The sequence below is a fragment of the Lactuca sativa genome, chromosome 6, assembly GCF_002870075.4.
Source record: "Lactuca sativa cultivar Salinas chromosome 6, Lsat_Salinas_v11, whole genome shotgun sequence".
Classification (NCBI taxonomy): Eukaryota; Viridiplantae; Streptophyta; class Magnoliopsida; order Asterales; family Asteraceae; genus Lactuca; species Lactuca sativa.
The window spans coordinates 19459675-19483536 of NC_056628.2; the positions used below are offsets into that span (position 1 = coordinate 19459675).

General features: G+C 33.9%; 1 protein-coding gene across 1 annotated transcript; it reads right to left on the reverse strand.

Moving 5' to 3' along the window:
* Nucleotides 1–18716: 18716 nt before the first annotated feature.
* On the reverse strand, nucleotides 18717–20860 carry LOC111921118 (protein IQ-DOMAIN 6). Its single transcript, XM_023916697.3, has 4 exons — nucleotides 20444–20860; nucleotides 20091–20345; nucleotides 19675–20016; nucleotides 18717–19592 (listed from the first exon to the last, which is right to left on the reverse strand). Exons 1-4 carry the CDS (start codon nucleotides 20504–20506, stop codon nucleotides 18918–18920), a joined length of 1335 nt encoding a protein of 444 aa, XP_023772465.1. The 5' UTR covers nucleotides 20507–20860; the 3' UTR covers nucleotides 18717–18917.
* Between the last annotated feature and the right edge of the window lie 3002 nt (nucleotides 20861–23862).

The window sequence follows — 23862 nt, forward strand, 5'->3', positions numbered from 1 at the left end:
TATTATTATCGCTAAATTTTAGTCTAATATTTATTGCGACTAATTATTAGTCTAGATTCATCATTAACTCAATGTCTACTTTCATGGTCTATCAAGTAAGGAACAACTAGGTAGGATCATATCGGAGGTAGGGTCCGTTTGGTATATGAATTATACTGTTTGGAAATCTCACTTTAAATACCTCACTAAATCACAGCCTAGACATCATCCCCGTAAGTAGATCAATCGGTATAACGACTTTGAATCACTGACAAATCTTGTTTATAGGTTCATAATAACGATAATTAATTTAAACATAATTTATACTTAAAGGAGGGTAAGCATAACTCACTTATAAGGGGGTTTAGCGAGGAACCAAGCTTTGCGCGGACAGAACTTCTGTGCCAAAAGCTCTTCTTCTCAGGGCTTTTTGGCGCTCCGGGACTCACTTATAACACCTAGGAGGTGCTAGGGGAAAGAATAGAGGGTTTGGGGTGTTTAAGAGAAAAGGGTTGAGAAAGGTGTGAGAAAACAAGTGATTTGCGCCTTCTATTTATAGGATGTAAAAAGGCCGAACGCGGGGCGTTCCCAAGCATTACGTTGGGTGTTCGTGGACACGTGTCACCATGTGGTGGCAAGCCGTGGGGAGGAAGGTGTTGCCCAGATTGCGCCACGTGTCACTCGCTGGTTACTCCGAAAACAAATTATCTTCTAAAATCCGTAACTTTCGCATACGAGCTCCGTTTTGACGTTCTTTATATCCACACGTAGGTAGAGACATGATCTACAACTTTCGTTTAGACTCCGTCGGATAATTTTGAATTTTTATTTTTAAAGTTATATTTTAACAGGCTTAGACAGTTAAATTCCGTTAAAAATTTATAACTTTTTCATTCAACGTCCATTTTCGACTGTCTTTATATCGTTGAGCTCCTATTGACGAGATCTTCAATTCTCGTTTAGGTTGTGTTGGCTAAAAATTAATCGATCTAAAATTTGATTTCCGAGTTGTATATTGTTATGCAAAATCTTGGAAAAATCATAACTTTCTCAAACAAAGTCAGATTTTGACGTTCTCTATATGCACGCTCTCAGTTTAACATATACTACGGCTTTCATTTAGATCGGTAAGGCTAAAAGGTAGCTTACAAAAATTCACTTTCTAGGATACACAGCATCGTGTCGGTTTTGTCGCAAAACTTCGACGGGTCGTAACTTCTTCGTTATAAGTCGGATTTCAGCGTTCCTTATATCATTGAAATCCTTGTCACATAAATTACATAATACTCAAATAATTCTTCTTCATTACTTCAAAATAGGTTACAATTGTTGACTCTAACTATTACATCATCATAATCATGCTTAGCCAGAAACGTGGGTGTTAAATAGGTACTCATAACAATCATCAACATCCTCATTATCATTATATATCATCGAATATGGACAAAAACTTAGTAAATCCCTCATATATGGATCTCGACTAGACACTCATTAGGTCTATCCATTATAAATCATAAATCAATTACTATCACTCATTTCTCAATAGTTTCATGAGTTCACGAATAAATCAAATCAGTCTCAATCACCACTAACGACCATCCACTAGTCAAGAGTGCGGTGGGTAAGAGTGGATACCCATTTGTAAAACATTTAGTTACTTTTGTACTTCATTATACTTATAATGGAAGGTTTTGTCCTATCCTACCCGTTCGGCTAACGACCCTCCACTAGTCAAGAGTGCGGTGGGTAAGACTGGATACTCATTCAATCGCCAATTTATAGGCAATTTCCTTAAACACCCCTTATAGACTAGCTTGAGGCCTACTAACGGTAAGACTGACTTTTACTCATACATATATATAATGTTAGACTTTTAATGTTATATATAGTATAGGTGTATTTTACACTTTTAAAATATTTGGTGGTCAAATTTAATAATTATACTTTTAATTCAATTAAATTGTAAACCAAAACTTTATGGATTTATTAAACCTCTTTAAATTATACACCTTAATTAATTAATAAAACCATAAGGGTGTGATTTGAACTTTTCAAAACAATACTAGGGTTTTATAATTTAACATTCCTAAATTAAACCTTTAATCAACTTTTAAATTCAAAAACTTAAGGGCAAGTTTTGAAACCTTTTCAAAACATTAGGGTTTAGAATTTAAATGTACATCAAAATTAAACTTTTAATCAAAATTTAAATTCCAAAACTTGAGGGCAAGTTTTGAAACCTTTTCAAAACATTAGAGTTTCAACTATTTAAATTTCAAAACAAAACTTTTGAGTTCAAATTTAAACTATAAAACCTAAAGGGGAAAATTGAAACTTTTCATAACACAAGGATCAAATAAAAAATAACATAAATTAAACAATTAATTTTATCATTATCTATATTTGACCTAATTTCAATTTCTTGCAAAATAAGTTACCCAATTAATACAAATAATCAACTATAATCATATAAGGAAGTTATTATCTAATCAATTGGTAATTATCTTTTGTTTAATTAAGGATATACTCATAAATATGTATAAAATCAGATTTTAATGACCTAAAACAGATAAGGTAAGTATCCATAAGTAAAACAGCAAGAAATCCCGAAAATAGCTCCATCTGACGCTCGAACTCGCCGAGTACCACACTGTACTCGCCAAGTTGAGGCCTACTCGCCGAGTACACTGTGGTACTCGCCGAGTTCATCAGGCAGGGAGCTCAAAACTGGATTTTGCAACTTTAACAAACATACAAGGCATCAATACAATAGAAATCAATCGAGGCTCTGATACCACTGATGGGTTTTAGCCATAAGAACATCCTATGTGCTCATACAAACCCTAATGCTTAGATCTAGGTTTCTCTATTGTACATGCAATTCATCCAAGACTATAAACCCTAGATCTAGCATATGATAATCAATATAACATATAAATTAGGGTTTAGATCATACCTTGATTGTTATGTAGCAATAACAATCTCAAATCCTTCTTGTATTGACTTTAGAAAGCTTAGAGTCACAAATGTCACTCCTCTAATGGTTCACAAACACCAAGAGCAAGAGGATGAAGAGGATAAGAGAAGGAGGCTGCCCAAAACGTGTGGAAACCCTAGAGAACCAGTTCACCACGTTTTTGGGGCTTAAGGGTTCTTTAAATAGTGAGGCTATTAGGGTTATCTAACTAGGAAACCCTAATTTGGATGCTTAATCCCTAAGCAACACATGGGCTCCTTCCTTAAAGGCATAGGACGATTTCTAATGGGTTTCCGCATAGAATTCGTCCACCCCTTTAATTATGGAGTCCATTAGCTCAATATTCAACTATCATACAATTGACAGTTCTAGTCCCTTAAGTTTAATTAATGTCTCTTAGCCACAAACTTAATTCTTATTAATTCTTGACTAATATTAATTAAACAATATGATTTCTCCTTTAATATATTTTTCTCATAATATATTAATAAATCATAATTAATTCTCTCTCTCCATAATTCATCCTATCAAGTTGCTTTGGTGAAGGCAACCCAAAAGGACCATGCACCATCGGGTCAAGTACATACCAAAATGGTTATGGACTTAGACACTAATCCAACAGTCTCCCACTTGGATAAGTCTAATAACTATTATGCGTATGACTTCATATCCTAATCTGCAATCGTAGCTTTCTAAAGTCGTCGTCAACTCTGATCTTATCAGATACGTGTGTCCTTTAGATAAGGGATCATATATTCCTCCATTCTAGATATCGTATAGATTGAGACATGGATCTAAATCATTCTCTCTGTCTATGTGTTGTTTCCCGAATTTAGATTTATGACGACTGACAACAGACTACAATTTGAACACATCAATTTAGTCCTGGCTTGGCCAAACGCTTAGGGTGTCATCACTAAATCATCGAGGGGCCCACAGACATCGCTTTTATCCTACTTTGAATAAAAGGAACGGATAAAATTTGACTCAATGCTCGCTTGCACTCACTCACCAAATAACACCAAGTTACTGGTGCGTTTACATATTATCAATGTGCAACCGAATCGCAAGATACAACTCACACATCTCGGTTTCAAGAATATAAGATGTTATCATCTCACCAATCACTCGTGATACAAATCCATGAAGTGATCCAAGTGAGCGTAGGTTTAATCCAATGTTCAAAACATATTCATAAGCACTCATGAACGTTGCAGCAAACATTTGCTTATGTCTAATGCTCTCTAGACAATCCACACACCAATTCACGACAATCTTCATTCATATCTACTTCCAACATATGAACGACTGTGGCCCATTTGAATAATTTGACTGTTCTAAACCAATTAAATTATTCAGGAAATCAAAACATGCAAATTGAAACACAAGAATAATACTAATCCCATATGGCCTCAAACCTTTGAGTATAAATAAAACACCTTTTATTTATCACCATATCAATTACTCATTATTTGTCGTTTCGGGTAATCAACTTCTTACTTGAATTATTACTACACTTGTCCCATGCTCTTAGCATGCACACAATGTTTACCTATGGTTCTTACTTTGTGAAATAGATCAAATGAACACATTTCCAATCATACTCATTTCACAACTCCTAATCCTTTCCATAAGTGAAAGAATATCAAATTCTTGCCACTTATAGAATATGCTAGATTCTAACATTTTATGCAATGATCCTTTCGTAATGTCATTGCATTAAAGTCACAATGACTATTGCCAATGAAATTACAAAGTTCTCTTATTGGAGATTGTTACAAGACAATTCCTTAGATATGATGTCTCTCACTCAAAGTATATTCCTTTTAACATCCTTTTGCATAAAAGTTTCTAATCTAGACATTGATTATCAATATCCAATTCCCAATATGGAAACATTTCCATACTTACCATATGACAACTCATTCTCAATAGAATCTTTTCTATTCATAATAATGTCGATATGGTCCATCCAATACTATACATCTAACTACTCACAAGCGACCAATCATCGGCGAACTTTGGATTGTCCTTTGATAGTTGTTTAATTATCTTAGTCAAACCGATTCTTGTCCTTTTCCCTCTAAATGCGATAGACATTTGGAAAGTTTTAGAATGGTCAAATATTATAGCATTTGCAATCGATCCTTTACCAGAAGCATATGGGACACGATGCATAATGTCTTACATAAAGATTTGATACTTTATCAATCTTCTGACATAACATTTTATGTGCTACGTTCTCACAATTCGAATTATGAAGAGGAATGTCGTAATCATAATCGAAATTTAAGAACACACTATGTATCCTTGACTAAGTTTATTAACATTCCACAACCTAAGCATTTAGATTTGAAATGAAGCATAATACTCTCTCCCTTAATTATAGCAAAACAACTATTCAACCCTTACAACTTTGCAAAGTATGACTCTTGTTTTTCTATAATTAATATTGCTAACTTGCAATACTTGCCTTAATAATCATGCAATCATAACATTTATGCTCCCACTATCACGATGATTATTACAAACATAACACTTATGCTCCCACTAGCTTTGACATGTATTCAGAAACAGCTTAACTTTCAGAAAAACAATGCCTATTGAATTTCTTTAAGTTCATATTTCTAATACCCAATACTTTGATAATCTTTTATCAAGACTTCTTAGACTTATACACCTTTACCTTAGATAGTTTATATGTGTGTCTTAAACAATTTAGACTAATTGCCAAATCTCATAATTCGAATCATGGAAAGGGATACCGTAACCATAATCGAATTCGAGAATACAATTTTCACAATCACTATCTTTTTAAAATCTTCCTTAGTGAAAGCATTTCCTCACAGTCATTTTCATGAAGGAGGAAATCTTATGACACTTCGATTTTAATGGTGTGTGTGTTCCTATCCATGTGAATTTGTTAAAACCAAAGTTTATGACAAATTCACACTCATATGGACCGAACCTTCTCAATCTTGATTTCTTGCCTTATGGTAACACGGCTGCCCACCATGTCTTCTAAGTAGTTAAGCAGCTCACCCTTTCCTATCAATGTACTTTTCATTGATAAAGGTGTTTGCCTTTTATGCGTTCAAATGAGAACTCATAGGACTCACATGCATAATTAACTCGATTGGAACGGCACAGAAACAGGGTAATGTCATATAAGATTCTCTTGTCAATAAACATTTCTTGATAAACAAATATTCAAGAGTTAGTGTAGCCTTTATCAAGACAAAACATTTCATAAAATTGGTCCTAGTTGGTCTTTGTCTTATCCAAGACATCACAACTTTCCAATTTCAAATGTGCGAGAATAGGAAAGCCTTTTTCCAAATTCTACATCTGATGAATGTTATAAACCTTCTTAAGACTTGTCACTCAATATTACAATCTTAACTCTAAGACTTGTTTTGGAATGAAGTATGATTGACTTCTTGATTTAACAATTTCATCAATTCTTAATTCCTCTTCTTATACATACACTTGTACTAAGACTTATTTTAGAGGATCAACTGAAATATGGTTCTTAATCTTTAAGACATATCATAAAGTATAAAAGGTACTCTCCCTTCTTCTTAGAATAGAGAAACTTTTATCTTTCTGCCTACTTGATTCTTTTATTCGTTCTGCTATTGATTTAAACCTTTTTTTCAATCAATTCAGAGTTACACTTAATCTTATAAGTATAATCATATTTACTAATCCTTTAGTAAATCATGACGAATATCTTTGTTGCCCTTGTGGTGGACTTGATCAACACACAACTTTGTGTACTCGATCTCCTAGTCCTTCACTTGACACTTTGTCAACGAATTAGTCTAATTTCCAAATATGAAATTTCTCACTCATCGTGCAACCAAGTTGCATGATTCCAAGTTTCTGTCCAATTGAAACTTGGGTGATGAGAAACTTTCCCTATTTGGTAAATTCTTGACATTTCCACTATTAACACAATTAAGTATCACATCCATTCGTTGTAGAATTATGCAAACATCAATTTTTCATAACGATTTCATTGCAAGGAAATAAATAAATAAGTCAACCCATAATTTATTTTATTCATAAAAGCAGCAGAAAACATTTGTCCTTACAATGCAAAATCAACTGAAAAACTATGTAGTCAAATATTCCTAACAATTCTATCATAACTTTCTAAGCTCAAAATCTAATATTCAAATCAATGCGATCGAGATCCATTTCTTCGTGATTAGACTTATCTTGCTCTTTCCATCAAGATTCTTCTCTTTTCACTGATCCTGCAAAAACATTCAAATGTAATCTCATCACATTATGTATTAAGAATCAACGAATAGGAACTTAATGGAGTTAGATAGTGGATTTTACCTGAAGCACAGCCATACTCTTTGACTCTCCCATCTTCTGGACTCTTCAGGCTCTTAGGGCAGACTTGTATCCAATGCCCTTTCACTTGGCAGCAAACGCAGGTCGGTTCTCCTAGAACGTCCTCGGAGGCATGGTTGGTTGACTTTCCCAACAAATATGCTCCATTTCTTTGCAGCAATGAGCATGTAAGTTAGGTCAATGAAGTTTTCGTCATGATCCATCATATAATACTTTCTTTTGAACTCATTATATGATTCAGGGAGTGACTGCAAAACCCAGTTCACAGCCAACTTATCAGGGAATGACGCACCCAACATTATCAACCTATCGATGTGTGATTTCATTCCTAGAATGTGGGCACACACGGGTTTACCATCTTCATGTTTCATTTCCAATAGGGCTTTAGTGCCATTGAACCTTTCAATTCTTCGATCTTGTGGGTTAGGGAGAATAATTGGAGGAGGTGTAGGAAGTGATGCATGATATCTTGTTCCTCGATCGAATCGTGGAATATCATCTTCGTGTGGAAAGCTTGTTCCACGGGATTTGGGAAGACTATAGTTGTCGTACTTTGACATCTACAAACCGGGAGAAAAAATAAATTCAAGTTAGTTGATAGATTGAGTCCTTAATAAATCACCCAAATGAGATATTAAGGCTAGGACCCAACACAATATTCCACAACTCGGGAGAGGGATGTCGTAACCCAAATTGCAGAACATTTGAAGGTAAGTGAATAACGATTCACTAATTTTCCACCAGAAAAACGAAAAACGATTAAGTTTTAAATACTTTGAAAAACTCCTAGATCCTTTGAGATTCATTGAACTTTTCAATGGCATGTTTAAATCTCGATATGCCCCTCTATTTTGTGATTGGGATACCGAGGATCACAAAGCGGGTGTGAATAACCATGCAAACTTACTTGGTGCCCTCACATGTTACAGTCACCTATTCGATGTGCCCGTAAACCACACACGCTCCACCGAACTATGACAAACATTGAGTCACCCTTTGCTACCTTTGCTTAGAACCATTTAGTGTGCCGGTAAACCACACACACTCCACTAACGTCCTCGCAAGGGTACAAAGTGTAATTTCATGGAATTGCATCAATTCACTTTTGCCTAAAGTAACTAAGATTGGGAATTTGTAAAACATTTAGTTACTTTTGTACTTCATTATACTTATAATGGAAGGTTTTGTCCTATCCTACCCATTCGGCTAACGACCCTCCACTAGTCAAGAGTGTGGGGGGAAAGAGTGGATACCCATTCAATCGTCATTTTATAGGCAATTTCCTTAAACACCCCTTATAGACTAGCTTCGTGAATGAGGCCTACTAACGGTAAGACTGACTTTTACTCATACATATATATAATGTTAGACTTTTAATGTTATATATAGTATAGGTGTATTTTACACTTTTAAAATATTTGGTGGTCAAATTTAATAATTATACTTTTAATTCAATTAAATTGTAAACCAAAACTTTATGGATTTATTAAACCTCTTTTAATTATACACCTTAATTAATTAATAAAACCATAAGGGTGTGATTTGAACTTTTCAAAACAATACTAGGGTTTTAGAATTTAACATTACTAAATTAAACCTTTAATCAACTTTTAAATTCCAAAACTTGAGGGCAAGTTTTGAAACCTTTTCAAAACATTAGGGTTTAGAATTTAAATGTACATCAAAATTAAACTTTTAATCAAAATTTAAATTCCAAAACTTGAGGGCAAGTTTTGAAACCTTTTCAAAGCATTAGGGTTTCAACTATTTAAATTTCAAAACAAAACTTTTGTGTTCAAATTTAAACTATAAAACCTAAAGGGGAAAATTGAAACTTTTCATAACACAAGGATCAAATAACAAATAACATAAATTAAACAATTAATTTTATCATTATCTATATTTGACCTAATTTCAATTTCTTGCAAAATAAGTTACCCAATTAATACAAATAATCAACTATAATCATATAAGGAAGTTATTATCTAATCAATTGGTAATTATCTTTTGTTTAATCAAGGATATACTCATAAATATGTATAAAATCGGATTTTAATGACCTAAAACAGATAAGGCAAGTATCCATGAGTAAAACAGCAAGAAATCCCGAAAATAGCTCCATCTGACACTCGAACTCGCCGAGTACCACACTGTACTCGCCGAGTTGAGGCCTACTCGCCGAGTACACTGTGGTACTCGTCGAGTTCATCAGGCAGGGAGCTCAAAACTGGATTTTGCAACTTGAACAAACATACAAGGAATCAATACAATAGAAACCAATCAAGGCTCTGATACCACTGATGGGTTTTAGCCATAAGAACATCCTATGTGCTCATACAAACCCTAATGCTTGGATCTAGGTTTCTCTATTGTACATGCAATTCATCCAAGACTATAAACCCTAGATCTAGCATATGATAATCAATATAACATATAAATTAGGGTTTAGATCATACCTTGATTGTTATGTAGCAATAACAATCTCAAATCCTTCTTGTATTGACTTTAGAAAGCTTAGAGTCACAAATGTCACTCCTCTAATGGTTCACAAACACCAAGATCAAGAGGTTGAAGAGGAGAAGAGAAGGAGGCTGCCCAAAACGTGTGGAAACCCTAGAGAACCAGTTCACCACGTTTTTGGGGCTTAAGGGTTCTTTAAATAGTGAGGCTATTAGGGTTATCTAACTAGGAAACCCTAATTTGGATGCTTAAGCCCTAAGCAACCCATGGGCTCCTTCCTTAAAGGCCTATGACGATTTCTAATGGGTTTCCCCATAGAATTCGTCCACCCCTTTAATTATGGAGTCCATTAGCTCAATATTCAACTATCATACAATTGACAGTTCTAGTCCCTTAAGTTTAATTAATGTCTCTTAGCCACAAACTTAATTCTTATTAATTCTTGACTAATATTAATTAAACAATATGATTTCTCCTTTAATATATTATTCTCATAATATATTAATAAATCATAATTAATCCTCTCTCTCCATAATTCATCCTATTAAGTTGCTTTGGTGAAGTGAACCCAAAAGGACCATGCACCATCGGGTCAAGTACATACCAAAATGGTTATGGACTTAGACACTAATCCAACAGGTGCTAGTCCAAACCTTTTTGGACCAAAGTGCTAATTTTCGACATACCACAGGGACCATTTGTGCAGTTTAGTCTATCTATATCTTTCGATCTCTTTCACTATCATAACTCATTCAATCTTTTCTTTAGATCAATCTTGATCACAATAATTCGACTTAGGAGTGGTGTCATCACTCCTACTCATACTCGTATACTCGGTCGCATCTCGTACTCTCTCATCTCCTTTTAATCTCATTTCTTTTCTCGTTATTTAGTAAATCATCGTGATTAATATAAAACAATCTGCTTTCAATCCGCGTGGTGGAAACCTCTCGTCGCGTCACAATTCCTCAAAACATATTACCTTATTTACTTGCTCTTTGTAACTACTTCATGGTATTATCTCCACCAAGTCGTGGTCTCATTCTATAGAGACTTGAAATTGAGCTACTGGGGGTCTTGTATGAAGCGGGATACAGCATGGTTTGTGGAGTGGTGTTTGACTTGCCTGAAAGTCAAGGCCAAACATCAGAGACCGCATGGAAAAATGTAGTCGTTACCCATTTTCATGTGGAAGTGGGATATCTACAAATCAGTTATAGCACTCTACTTAATGATCACGTCGTGGTCACTCTCCTTCCACGTAGTGGTTAGCAAAGTACATTGTTATTTATCGATCTAACTACAGGGCGTATCTTGAATCATTCTGTCACATATTCTAGTCATCACGTTTAATATTATGTTGTAATATCGCAATCATACATCGCAACTATCTCCGCAATGCTCCACGGTATTATTTGTAGGGAAATTATATGTATACGTATGTATATATATATATATATATATCAAATTCCGTAAATATCAAAAAAATTATCTAACTCGTAATCATCACATCACATCAGTTATCATCTCTACTCTATGGTTTAAGTTTAGTAATCTACTATAAGAACCTAATTCACTTAAGCCACGACTCTGATACAAACTTGTAACACCCAGGTTTTCTTACCAGGTACACCCAAAAATTCTCTTTTTTCATTTAAAATTTACAAATATTCTTGATGTACACTAGCACTCTAGATTACACGAAGTTATCATAATGATCGTATTGGCCTCAAGAACAAGATTGAGTCGGACGTCATAATAATCTACCTGCAAAATAGATCATCATAAAATGGAAGCCTCACTGATAAAAACCATTGTAACATAATCACATAGATCATATACATCACATAAATTAAGATAATCACATAGATCATATACTTCACATAAATTATGTATATCTCATACATATCATGTATCTAATATAATCTATTCTAAAAAGTAAGATATATCTCTTAGTAAATCTCTCTTAGTGATGATTTCTCTCTCTCTCTCTCTCTCTATATATATATATATATATATATATATATATATATTGTAATTAATCTCTTGGTTATGGTCTCTCTCAATCAGGATCTATCTCATTAATGGTCTACCTCACCAAACATCAATCTTTCATTAATCGTGATCAAACTCTCAATCATAATCAATAAATCAATGAATGATCAATTTCTTGGTAATTATCAATTTAAAAATAATGATCTATCTCATCAGTAGTTAATCTCTCGATCAGGATCTATCTCATATAATATCAATCTCTCTAGATAACTGGTTTCTCAATGATCTATTTCATAAATATCAATTTCATCAACAATTAGTCATTCAAGTAGATGAAATATCACGGTTATCACAACATCGGATGTAAGGGTGGTGTTACTCACCTAGTTAGTCGGCAGACTAATTCTTGTCTTGGTTTTGATCATTGTTGCCTATCAACTCATTACATGGTAGAACCTAATCATCAAATAACAAGTTCCTCGGGACCTGTCACAACTCATTACTAGCTACCCTTTATGACCTCTTATCATAATAATAATCAAATCTCGTAATAGAATCATAGTAGGCTTAATTCGTAAGTCGATGGCTAAATCTCTCATAACGGGTAATTCTCGAATATTAGGGTTTATATTCCTTAACAATCAATCTCAATATCTAATCGTAAGATTTTCTCACAAATCTTACTTATGGGTTCGTAACAGCTCCATATCACGAATTCCCGTAATATACTCAGGCCTAATCAAATCTCAATAATAATCATATATTGAAATCAAAAATTAACGGGGTAAAAGATACCTCAGTGCATCTCGTACTCAGCCTCGTATCTCTTGTATAGTGGTATATCTCAACCATTATAATATCCCGAGAATGATTCCCGAGCAGCATCTCTGATCTAATGCGCCAAAATCTCCTAATACATAAGAATTTTCATATATATATATATATATATATATATATATATATATATATATATATATATATATATATATATGTATGTATGTATGTATGTATATATATTGCATGGGCTGCGACATGTTGTGGCCATATGTGCACCAAGCCGTGTTGACCAGTTGAACCCCGGTTTCGCCACGTGTCGCACTCTCCCACCATGTGTCTCGGTGACTTGCATCATGCCACATCGTGGTGTATCTTCTACTACGTCATGGGGATTAGATTGTCATGTGTTGCTCTCCGGTTGACACGTGTCTCCGTGACTCACTCATTGTCACATCGTAGTAAGCATACCACCACGTCATGGTGATTAAGAGTTGACTGTTGACTTGACTTCTATTGAATTTCTTAAAATAACAACGTACTTTCATCTCAATCTTCAAATGATCATATCTTTTTAATACGGACTCCGTTTTCGATGATCATTACTTCCATGGAGTCATCTCAACAAGATCTACAAATCTCCTTAACTATCTTTTATTGAATAGCCTTTCTCATTTTAAAGAAACTCTATGCTTTATTTAATCTACTCGTCTCATATAATTCACGTCTCGTGAATACTACTTGTTACAAAAAAACAAGGACAATTGGGGGAGATTGGGAATGATTTGCTTGTTGGTATGAGTTTGATAAGGAAAATTAAAGTTCATAGTAACAAACTTAGTGGTCGGATTCTTAAATCGCTTACACATATGAGCATTCTTGTTGATTTGTAAATGTAGGATAATGAATTTGCATGTGAGATACCTGATTTTGAACATAAAAGCTGGGTGTTGTCATGTTTATGAGCCCGCAACTTAGTGAGGTTGAGAGGGAGTTTGGTAGATTTTTTGTTTATATGGTAAAAGAAGATCACAAGTGTGGTGAAAAGAAGATCACAAGCAGCGGTGGGAAATATCACATGTTTGTGTTTGTGTGTTTTGATGAACATGGGGGAAGATTTTTGAAGATGAAGAGAAAAAATAAGGTAGGGCATGGTTGGGCTGGGGTATTGAGCCAATTTTTTTCTTTTTTTAATTTTTAATTAATAAAGTATTAAAATAAATAAAAGGAAATGAAAAGGGTAATATTGGCATTTCAAGTATATCAGGGACCAAAATTGCCAAAAAAAATCCTAGTTTTGGACTTGCAAACTTTTTGGACCACATCAATAGTTTTCTGACAAAACTGTAAAATTGGTCCTTGTGGTTTGCGAAAAACTTTGGATAAGGTCAAAAAAGTTTTCAACTTCCATGGAAGGTCCAAAATCAAAAACTTCCTGTGTTTTAGGTCCAAAAAAACTTGAAAAGACGGTTATGCCCTTTTGTTTTCTTTTTGTATTTTCTATAATTATTCTAATACTATTATAATACTTTCTTTTTTCTATTTTTTACTTTAAAATTAATAAGAAAAGAAAATTTTATCCCCCACTCCCACCCACCCACCTACCACTCCTTCTCTCTCTTTCACTCACTCACTCACTCACTCACTCTCTCTCTCTCTCTCTCCCCTTGTAACCCACCTTCGACATCATGGGGAGCTCGAACTCCAAAATCCAAAACTACAAATCATCTAATAAATTTTCTCTAAATTTGAAAACTTGTTATGGGTACCTAATGGGGCTCGAATTTGGTGGTAATTTGGAGTTTAATTTTGGTTTCGGAATGAGGAACATAGTAAGGGCATTGAAGTATGGTGATGATGGGAATTGGTGGAATTTTCCGATGGTGAATGTTGTGAACATTTCACCACCAGTCACGGCAACAATACTGGCTTCGGGAAAGGTAAATAAAACTACGGTGGAAAAGAAGTAGAAGAAAATGGAGGAATTAATGAAGAGGTTGGAATCGGAATTAGAGTAGGGGAATTCGAATCAAGGAGAGGAAAATTCAAGTTCTGAAATTGGGTCGAGATTGCTATTGAAATTGAATTACGAAGAGATGATGAAACCTACAAATCATACCTGCAGATCAGTTTTTGGTAAGATAAGGGAGAACTGGATAATACAGCAGACAGGGAGTTGAGATCAAAACATTGAAGTACAAATGTGGGTTAGCAGCTATCAAAGAGGGATTTGCAAGAGGTTATTCCACCAAACATGCTTTTAAATTCATCTCCACTAAAATCGAACAATGAAATTCCTACTATTGTTCTCCTCTAAACATGGACAGAGGAACCCTAATCAGAGTTGTCCCTGATGCACACCATTGGAGCTGGAATCACCAATTTGATCTTAGTCGATCTTAGAGAAGAAATTCGAGGTGAAGAAACACGATGGGGAAGAAGCGTGAAGTGAACAGATTGAAAATTCTACACGAAGTGAAGTATTTGTGATGTCATGTTGTCTCTGATTTATGGAAGATAAGCAAGATGGGTTGAAGATGAAGGATGGGGAACAATATCTGAATAGAAAAGGTCGTGTGTATGTATGAGAGAGAGAGAGAGGTGGAGGTGGGTGTGATAAATTCTTATTTTTTTGTTTTTTTAAAAAATCAAAATAGCATTAAAATACTTTTCGAAAAATGAAAACGAAATCAAAAGGGCATAACCGTCTTTTTAAGTTTTTTTTGGACCAAAAACCTATAAAAACCTTGATTTTGGACCTTTCATGCAAGTTGAAAACTTTTTGGACCCTATCCAAAGATTTTTGAATACCACAAGGACCAAATTTGTAGTTTTGTCTAGTTTTTTGAATGTCATTTAGACCAATTTTGCAAATTTTGTCTTTAATGGATTAACTGTAAACTATTCCTAGGTGAAATGAGAAGTAATGGGAGAAGTGTTGTGAGTGATGTGTGAATGGCTCGATGAAAAAATGTAACAAGCAACCACACCCAATAACTTATATTTGCGTTAGTGTGTGTGTGTGTGTATATATATATATAGATATATATATATATATATATATATATATATATATATATATATATATATACTTATAAAAAATATATTTTTACTTGCACCACATGTATTTGAAACCTTCTTGACTTTTCAATTTTATTTAATAATTACTATAAATTGTTTAGTGATGTTAAATTAATATAAAAACTAAATTATAATCATAAATTAACTAAAGTACAATATTAAAATATCATATTTTACTTCTGTTTATAAAAGTATAACTTTAACTTTTTAAGATATTATAGTTAACTTATTAGTTTAAATATGTTGATGTATGTGAGCAATATTCATTTTTAAGTCATAACTTTTGTATAATTTATAATTTTATACAAAATAGTTAAATTATTAATTTCAAGATAATGTTAAACGGTTAACTTAAATCAAAATTTCAGTTAACCTTGAAAAAAAATAGAGACTATTTTATAAATATTTAAAAGTTATAAAATAGTGTTAAACCTAAACTGTAATCCTAAATTAATAAAAAAAACCATGAAACCATTTTTTTATAATCATTGAGAATTTTCAATTAAATAGCTTAAAAAAACTTAAAATAAGAATATTTAAAAATAATATTATTTATAAAATTATAATGTTATCTTTAAAAATAAAAACAATATTTTTAGTTTTAAATAATTACAATCAAAGAAACTAACAATATTCATCAAATAAATTTTAAATAAAAAATTAAATTTTTGAAACCAAATTAAAATATTTAAGAGTTTCCAAATACGTTATTTTAAATAACTTACAACAATAATAGTTAAAAGTAAAATTATATACAAAAACTATATTATTACCTTTAAAAACAAAAACAATATTTGATTCTTTAAATAATTACAATGATACTAATTAAAATCTTAAGCAAATAAATTTTTTAAAATTAATTAATGGGATAATGACTTAAAAGGGTAATATATTTTTCGATTTTTACACATTTAGTCACTGAGTTTTTTTTTCGTCTACATTTACCTCTTCAACTTGTTAAAATGTACACATTCAGTCTTTATGACCGGCTACTCCATGTTAACCAGTAAAAATGAATTAATAGGGTAATATATTTCTCAATTTGCACACATTTAATCCTTAATATTTTTGTACATATTTAGTCCTTCATATATTTTTTTTTTGTAAAATTATTCATTTTTGTTTTTGTACTCATTCAGTATGAATGATTTCTTTAGGTTTTTCTGACAATATTTTATGTGGAACAATCATTATGTTTGGGGCTTTGATGCTAGTGTCTATCGTGATCTCGACTACTTGGTTGATTAGGTCATGTGTTCTGAACGTCATAATTTTTACACACGATTTCAGATTTTAACGATCTTTATAACCATGCATTCGTATTTTAGTCTGCTACAACTTTCGTTTAGATTATTTCCGTTAAATAATATCGTAAGTAAAAATATATTATATTTTAACGGGAGTAATCTTAACGAAAGTTATAGTAGACTCAAAAAAAACATGGATATAAATATCGTTAAAATATGATATCGTATGAAAAAGTTGCGTTGTTCAGAACACAAGACTTAAGACAAACAATAAGACCTACACAACCAAACAGTCGAGATCGTGATTGACATAAGCATCAACAATCTCAAACACATCATCAATAATTGTCACACATAAGATGTCGTGAGAAAAAACTAATGAAATCATTCATAAGTATTGAATAAGTACAAAAACAAAAATGACTTATTTTGAAACAAAAAGTATTAAGGACTAAATGTGTACAAAATGAAAAATATATTACCCTATTAAGTCATTTTTTCCGGCTAACCTAGAGTAACTGGTCATAAGGACTAAATGTGTACAGTTTAACAAGTTGAAGGTGTAATGCGGATAAAATAAAAACTCAGTACCCAAATGTGTACAAATCGAAAAATATATTACCATTTTAAGTCATTATCTCTTAACTAATATAACAACTATAAATATCATTAAACCATATATTATATTTAATTTTATTCATTACTAACTTGCAGATAGAAGTATGGATGAGCATCAGAACCGGGTACCCACTTTAGGAACCGAAACTGTCTCGGAACTGTTGGTTCTGAAATTGGAACCCCCTTAATATACATACATACATACATACATACATACATACATACATACATATATATATATATATATATATATATATATATATATATATATATATATATATATATATATATATATATATATAGGTAAAGGTTCAAATAAGAACCAAAAAATGTTAAGAACCGTAACAACCTCTAATTTTATATGTTTATAAAGGGTTTAGGGTTTAGGGTGTTTATAAAGGGTTTAGGGTTTAGGGTGTTTATAAAGAGTTTAGCGTTTAGGGTTTAGGGTTTATGGTTACCCTAAACACTTTATAAACATCTAAAGTTGGAGGTTCTTATGGTTCTTAACCTTTTTTTGTTCTCATTTGAACCACTCCATATATATATATATATATATATATATATATATATATATATATATATATATATATATATATATATATATATATATATATATATATATATATATTATTTTGCCATGAATCTTATATATACCGTCTTATGTCTTTATTCGGTAATGAATATATGAATAATCATAGGACAAATATTCACATTAGAATTACAACAATAGAACATATATGTAAAATGTTAGCAGAATAATAACATAAAAGTAGTGTTTTCACGTCCTTACTTTATTTATTGTCTTCATTTGAACCATTATATATATATATATATATATATATATATATATATATATATATATATATATATATATATATATATATATATATATATATATGTGTGTGTTATTTAGACCGGTTTAGAATATATTGGTTCGATTTTATCCATCTTTGGCCCAAATTGATTCGATTTTGGTCGGACTAAATTGCAGTTTTATCGATAAAAGTTAAATATAATCGAGATATCCGCTCCCAGAACCAGAACTCCGAGACTGGTTCCAAAAATTTAAAAACTTACTAGAGCAGTTCCGGTTCCGATTCTCGCCTAATGTTGCAGGTACCCGCCTATGGGCTGTGGTCTTCAAACACTCAAGATATTGTAAAATAATAGAAATTAAAATGAAAACTTATGTTATGGGCTTCAAACACACAAGATATTGTAAGATTACAAAATCCTCATTTCAAAACTCTTCAAATTTTAATTTAGACAAACGAATTAAAAACTGGAAATCATCAACTCCAATTACATACCTTACTACTTTACACAAACCTTGTTGAAAACGATTATAGAACAACAAGCTGTTGAACTTAGCAACAAACTCAGAAACAATACAATCAATCAATACCGTCGTCATCTCAAGCATAGCAGCTTCTGTTCCTCAGCTTCGTCAGGTTTTTCTCCATTCGCATGGGCTGTGGTCTAGACACAGATAAATTAACCGATGAAGGTTCAGATAAATTGCTGCTATTCGAGTCGACATTACACAACACCCCTGAGTTTTTAAGAAACTGAAAGTCATCCATGGACTGCCTGTAGATTCTGGGAGATGGGTTTCTCTGTTTAGCCTTCGTTGACTCAGTCAAGCTCATATAGCTTGGCTTACTCTCTTCTGCTCTTTCCATGGAAACTGGAGTTGTGGTCGATGTGCATAAAGATGATGAACCAGAGCTCCCATCATATCGATACTCAGAACTTGGACTAGAAGTTGAACGAGTTCGTTGACCAACAATCTGGGGTGGTTTTGCTGAGATTCTTGTCGTTACATTGTTCCTTCTGATCTTAACCAGATCCGGTTCTGAAGATTTTCCGGTGGTTACTTTGTGGTGGTCGGCAGAAATCTTGGATGGTGGCGGAGTTGTTTCCGATGGGTCGTTCTGGCCTTGCTCCATTAGACGATTCTCCCATGGCTTTGCTGACATCCATCGTTCTAACCAGCTCCATCCCCAGCTACTTTTGTCAAATTGTTGTGTTTTAAGAGAAGTTAAAGAAACTCTCGTTTTTGGATCCAGTCCTTGGTTCGATTTCCATTGCTAAAAATTCAAAAAGACAAAAACTTTAGCATTTCAATTTGAAATCTGATAAGAACGACGCAACGAAATGGAAAGACGTTACCTTTTGAGCAAGACCATATGCTAGTGCTCTTTCACGTTTAAACGCTCCCTCCTGCCTCATTTGAATCTTGGCTTTAACCTCTTGTAAAGTTCCTCGATGATCACACCATCCTTCTTCAGCTTCTTTCAAGAGCTCAGCTTGAGTGCGACGCTCATTGAGCATGTTTTGAACAGCTTGACCTTCAATGGACATGCGAACACGACGAGCCCTGACTCTAGCTTGAACACGAACAAGAGCCTGCATGCATCTCAGGGTCACCGCGGCCTGTTTTCTGACCTGCCGCCCTCGGACTAAAGCTTGAATCCTTACCACTGCTTTTAAGGCTCTCAATGCTCTTCTTGCCTACAAAAATCGAACCTTTAGAGATCGTGTAAAGAATCCAACAAGTAGAAGATGAAATCGTAGAAAAAAATTACCAAAAACCCACGAAAGGCGGTTTGGATGCGAATGGCGGCCCATTCTTGCCTGACAGCTTTGAAATCTTTGGGTTGAGCTCGAACAACTGTAGCAACAGCAGCGGAGAAAGGATCGGAGCTGATAACAGAGGATGAATCTGATCCATCAGATGCTGTCCCCCTGTAGCTTCCTTTGAAACCCTTCCAACCAACACTCATCTCCCCCGATGAACTCCTAAATAGCTTCCATTTCTTGCTGCTCTTACCTGACTTATCCTACATGAAAACGATAGGATCAAAATCGATTCCGTTACTATAAACGAAAAGCGTCAGAAAGCAACAGATCTGAGGAGATGAAGGTAATGACGTGTTACCTGATCAGCTTTTTCTGATTTTTTGAGTATTAGGGCTTTCATCCATTTTCCTGAAGCACCCATTTCTGAAAATCGAGTAGATTAAACCTTCAATTGCGAAAAGGGTTAGATGGTAAGGAGACGATAGTTATCAGATCAGATTCTTGATACAAGAGAGAATCTGAAGTGGGTTGTGCTGAATTGCAATCGCGAAGAACCAGAGAAATGGGATTCGGGAATTGAAGTGGTGGTGGGTGTCTTGGGAGGAGTAGTAGAAGAGGCCAAGAGGGTGGTTTTTTTGTCTTGTAGTATTTGAAATTCAAAAAGAAGCACAACGGGCAAGAAGGGGAGAGTGCGATCGTGATTCCCGCTCGAGGAGAGACAATAAATGTCAGGGGTAAGATAATGCCATTGTGTTTTGGGAAAAATTACAGAAGTGCCACACAGAGAGAGTGGTGTCTGTTCATAAAAAGAAGGGAATGGCCTTGTCGGTATCATGAAAAGGTCCAAACACATGGACCTAAAAGTTTTAAAGCCAACAATCAAAAAGCAAATCCCACATCACAATTTAAACAAGTATCAAGCTTTTGAAACATGGCTTTCACCTTTTCAAATAATATTTATTTTATAAAATTAAAATTAAAAATATTTCATTGATTAAGGAAAATTAAATTACATAACATAAATGTGAATATTTCACCTACTCGGTATCGTTCACCTTTGCTGATTTTGTATATACGTTTCAGACGATAATAGAAATGATTTGTATATAACATGTTTTAGCTGTATATAACAATTTATATTTTATAAAGTTAAAAATTATAATACACATTTTAAACGTAACCTATTGTGTATGGAGAAAAAAAAAATGTACAAATTAGCTCCTACAAAATAATGGTTATTGGTGATTTTTGTATCACCAAGTCATTTTGTGTAATTAGAACTTACATGTGAGCTTAGGGTTTCATAATTTGTACACTAATATATGTGTTGAATATGTACGGAGTGCTCGCATGTATAAGATCGAATTAGAAGTCGGTTCGACGACAAGTCACATGTTCGGGGGCAACGGTCCTGGGTTCAGGTTTCCAGAGGGGTAGTGCCCGTTTGGCGGGGTCTAGGGGCAGCGCCCCTAGCGGGGTCCAAGGGGCAGAGCCCCTAGTTGGGGTCCTACGGGGTTTGGGGCAACGCCGCAAAAACTCTTCGTATTTTACAAGTGGATACATAATGGAAAAATTGAATTCTTTAGGGGAAATATGGTAAAATTGACTCAGATCATCAGTTTTGGAACCCTTGATTTCCTCATTAATTCGGAATTCCCTTGACTTGTTCCTTAAGGAACACCCATGACGGCCAACCGTAGAAGAAAACCCTACATCTCGTTTTCTATATAAACAACTTTCATCTTGAGGAGAAAGATCACCTTTTAGCTCTCGTTTTTCTTCATACGAACTCAGAATATTCTAGCAATTTGGCTTACATTTTCTGTGTCTAGATTCGTAAGTGCTCCCTTAGGATTATACTAGGCTGAGTTTCTTGTAACCCGGACATAAGGTAGAAATATCAATTCAGAAAGTGTTTACACGATTCATGGGTATCTAAAATCTCTAATATAAAACCTACCTAATTTCTGACAATCGAACTGATATTTCATGTTTCTAAAAATGGGTAAATCAATCCATGAGATGACCACGAAGTTCGCATAACTGGATAAGTTTGAAGGTGTTGATTTCAGGCATTGGAAGAAGAAAATGCACTTCATGTTGACCACTCTGAAGGCAACATACGTGTTAACTACTCCAAGACCACCTGAAGCGGAGGAAGGTGTTGAGGAGACACTTAAAGAAACCAGGAAGAGGAAAAAGTGGGACAACAACGACTACATCTGCAAAGTCACATCTCGAATGGTATATTTGATGCTCTATTTGATATCCATGGAGATTTTTTAACTGCTACGGATTTATGGGACACCCTTAAATTGAAATACATCAATGAGGGTGCTTCTAGCAAGAAGTTTATGGTTAGTGATTTTAATAACTTTAAGATGGTCGATTTAAGGCATGTCACTAAACAATACAACGAACTCCATGGTATTTATGATCAATTTAAACTGCACAACATGAATATGGATGAATCCATTGTTGTATCAAGTGTAATTAACAAACTTCCACCATTTTGGAAGGATTTCAAAAATAACCTAAAACATCAAAAGGAGGAACTGTCATGTAACATCCCAAAATCGGGACCCAAAAAATTTTGTTTGAAAATATATATTACTTATAAAAATATTCATCGAAAACAGCATTACAATTCCTTTTACCAAAAAATCATAAGTCATAAGTTTCAAAAAGATTCCAACGAATAGTATAATATCAGAGTACAAATCTCAGGCTTCTCAAATGTGAAAATCATGTACAAATGTGTGGTGCGCTACTACACTGCCGATTTCTTCCCCTTAGATGAAGAGGTACATGAAACCAAAACTAAAAACCGTAAGCACAAAGCTTAGTGAGTTCCCCCATCATAACCATGCCAAATAATGCATAATCATCGGTATCTTTCAACCGGTAACTGTCAGGCATAGCCGGGAGCTGGACTTCCCCTCGGTATCTTTCAACCAGTAACTGGGAACTAACCTCCCCTTCGGTATCTTTCAACTGGTAACTGGGAGCTAACCTCCCCTTTGGTATCTTTCAACCGATAACCGGGGACTATTTCACCCCTACTACTACTAACATATATTAAGCATACTAATCATATCAAGCACATTAATCATATCAAGCACAGTAAGCATATCACATGTCAATCCTAGATAATTATCACAAAGACAATCATCTATCCAACACTCTCACTTGTGGGTCGGCATTGTGGTCATAGACCCACCCCTACTAGAAGGAAACTCACCTCGAAGTCGTGTAGTGTCTGCACTGATCTCGGTATGGAAATCGACTCTCCCCGATTTCTCAATCCCTACACGACAACTCTTCTAAGTTATCAACTCATACTCATAACCCTTACAAGGGTCACTTAGTCCAAGTCAAAGTCAAATCCATTGTTGTATCAAGTGTAATTAACAAACTTCCACCATCTTGGAAGGATTTCAAAAATAACCTAAAACATCAAAAGGAGGAACTGTCATGTAACATCCCAAAATCGGGACCCAAAAAATTTTGTTTGAAAATATATATTACTTATAAAAATATTCATCGAAAACAGCATTACAATTCCTTTTACCAAAAAATCATAAGTCATAAGTTTCAAAAAGATTCCAACGAATAGTATAATATCAGAGTACAAATCTCAGGCTTCTCAAATGTGAAAATCATGTACAAATGTGTGGTGCGCTACTACACTGCCGATTTCTTCCCCTTAGATGAAGAGGTACATGAAACCAAAACTAAAAACCGTAAGCACAAAGCTTAGTGAGTTCCCCCATCATA

Coding starts and splice junctions, on each gene's coding strand:
- LOC111921118 (XM_023916697.3), bottom strand. CDS start 20,506: ATGGGTGCTTCAGGAAAATGGATGAAAGCCCTAATACTCAAAAAATCA. Junction 20,346..20,443: donor AATCAGAAAAAGCTGATCAG/GTAACACGTCAT, acceptor GTTTTCATGTAG/GATAAGTCAGGTAAGAGCAG. Junction 19,593..19,674: donor CATATGGTCTTGCTCAAAAG/GTAACGTCTTTC, acceptor TTGAATTTTTAG/CAATGGAAATCGAACCAAGG.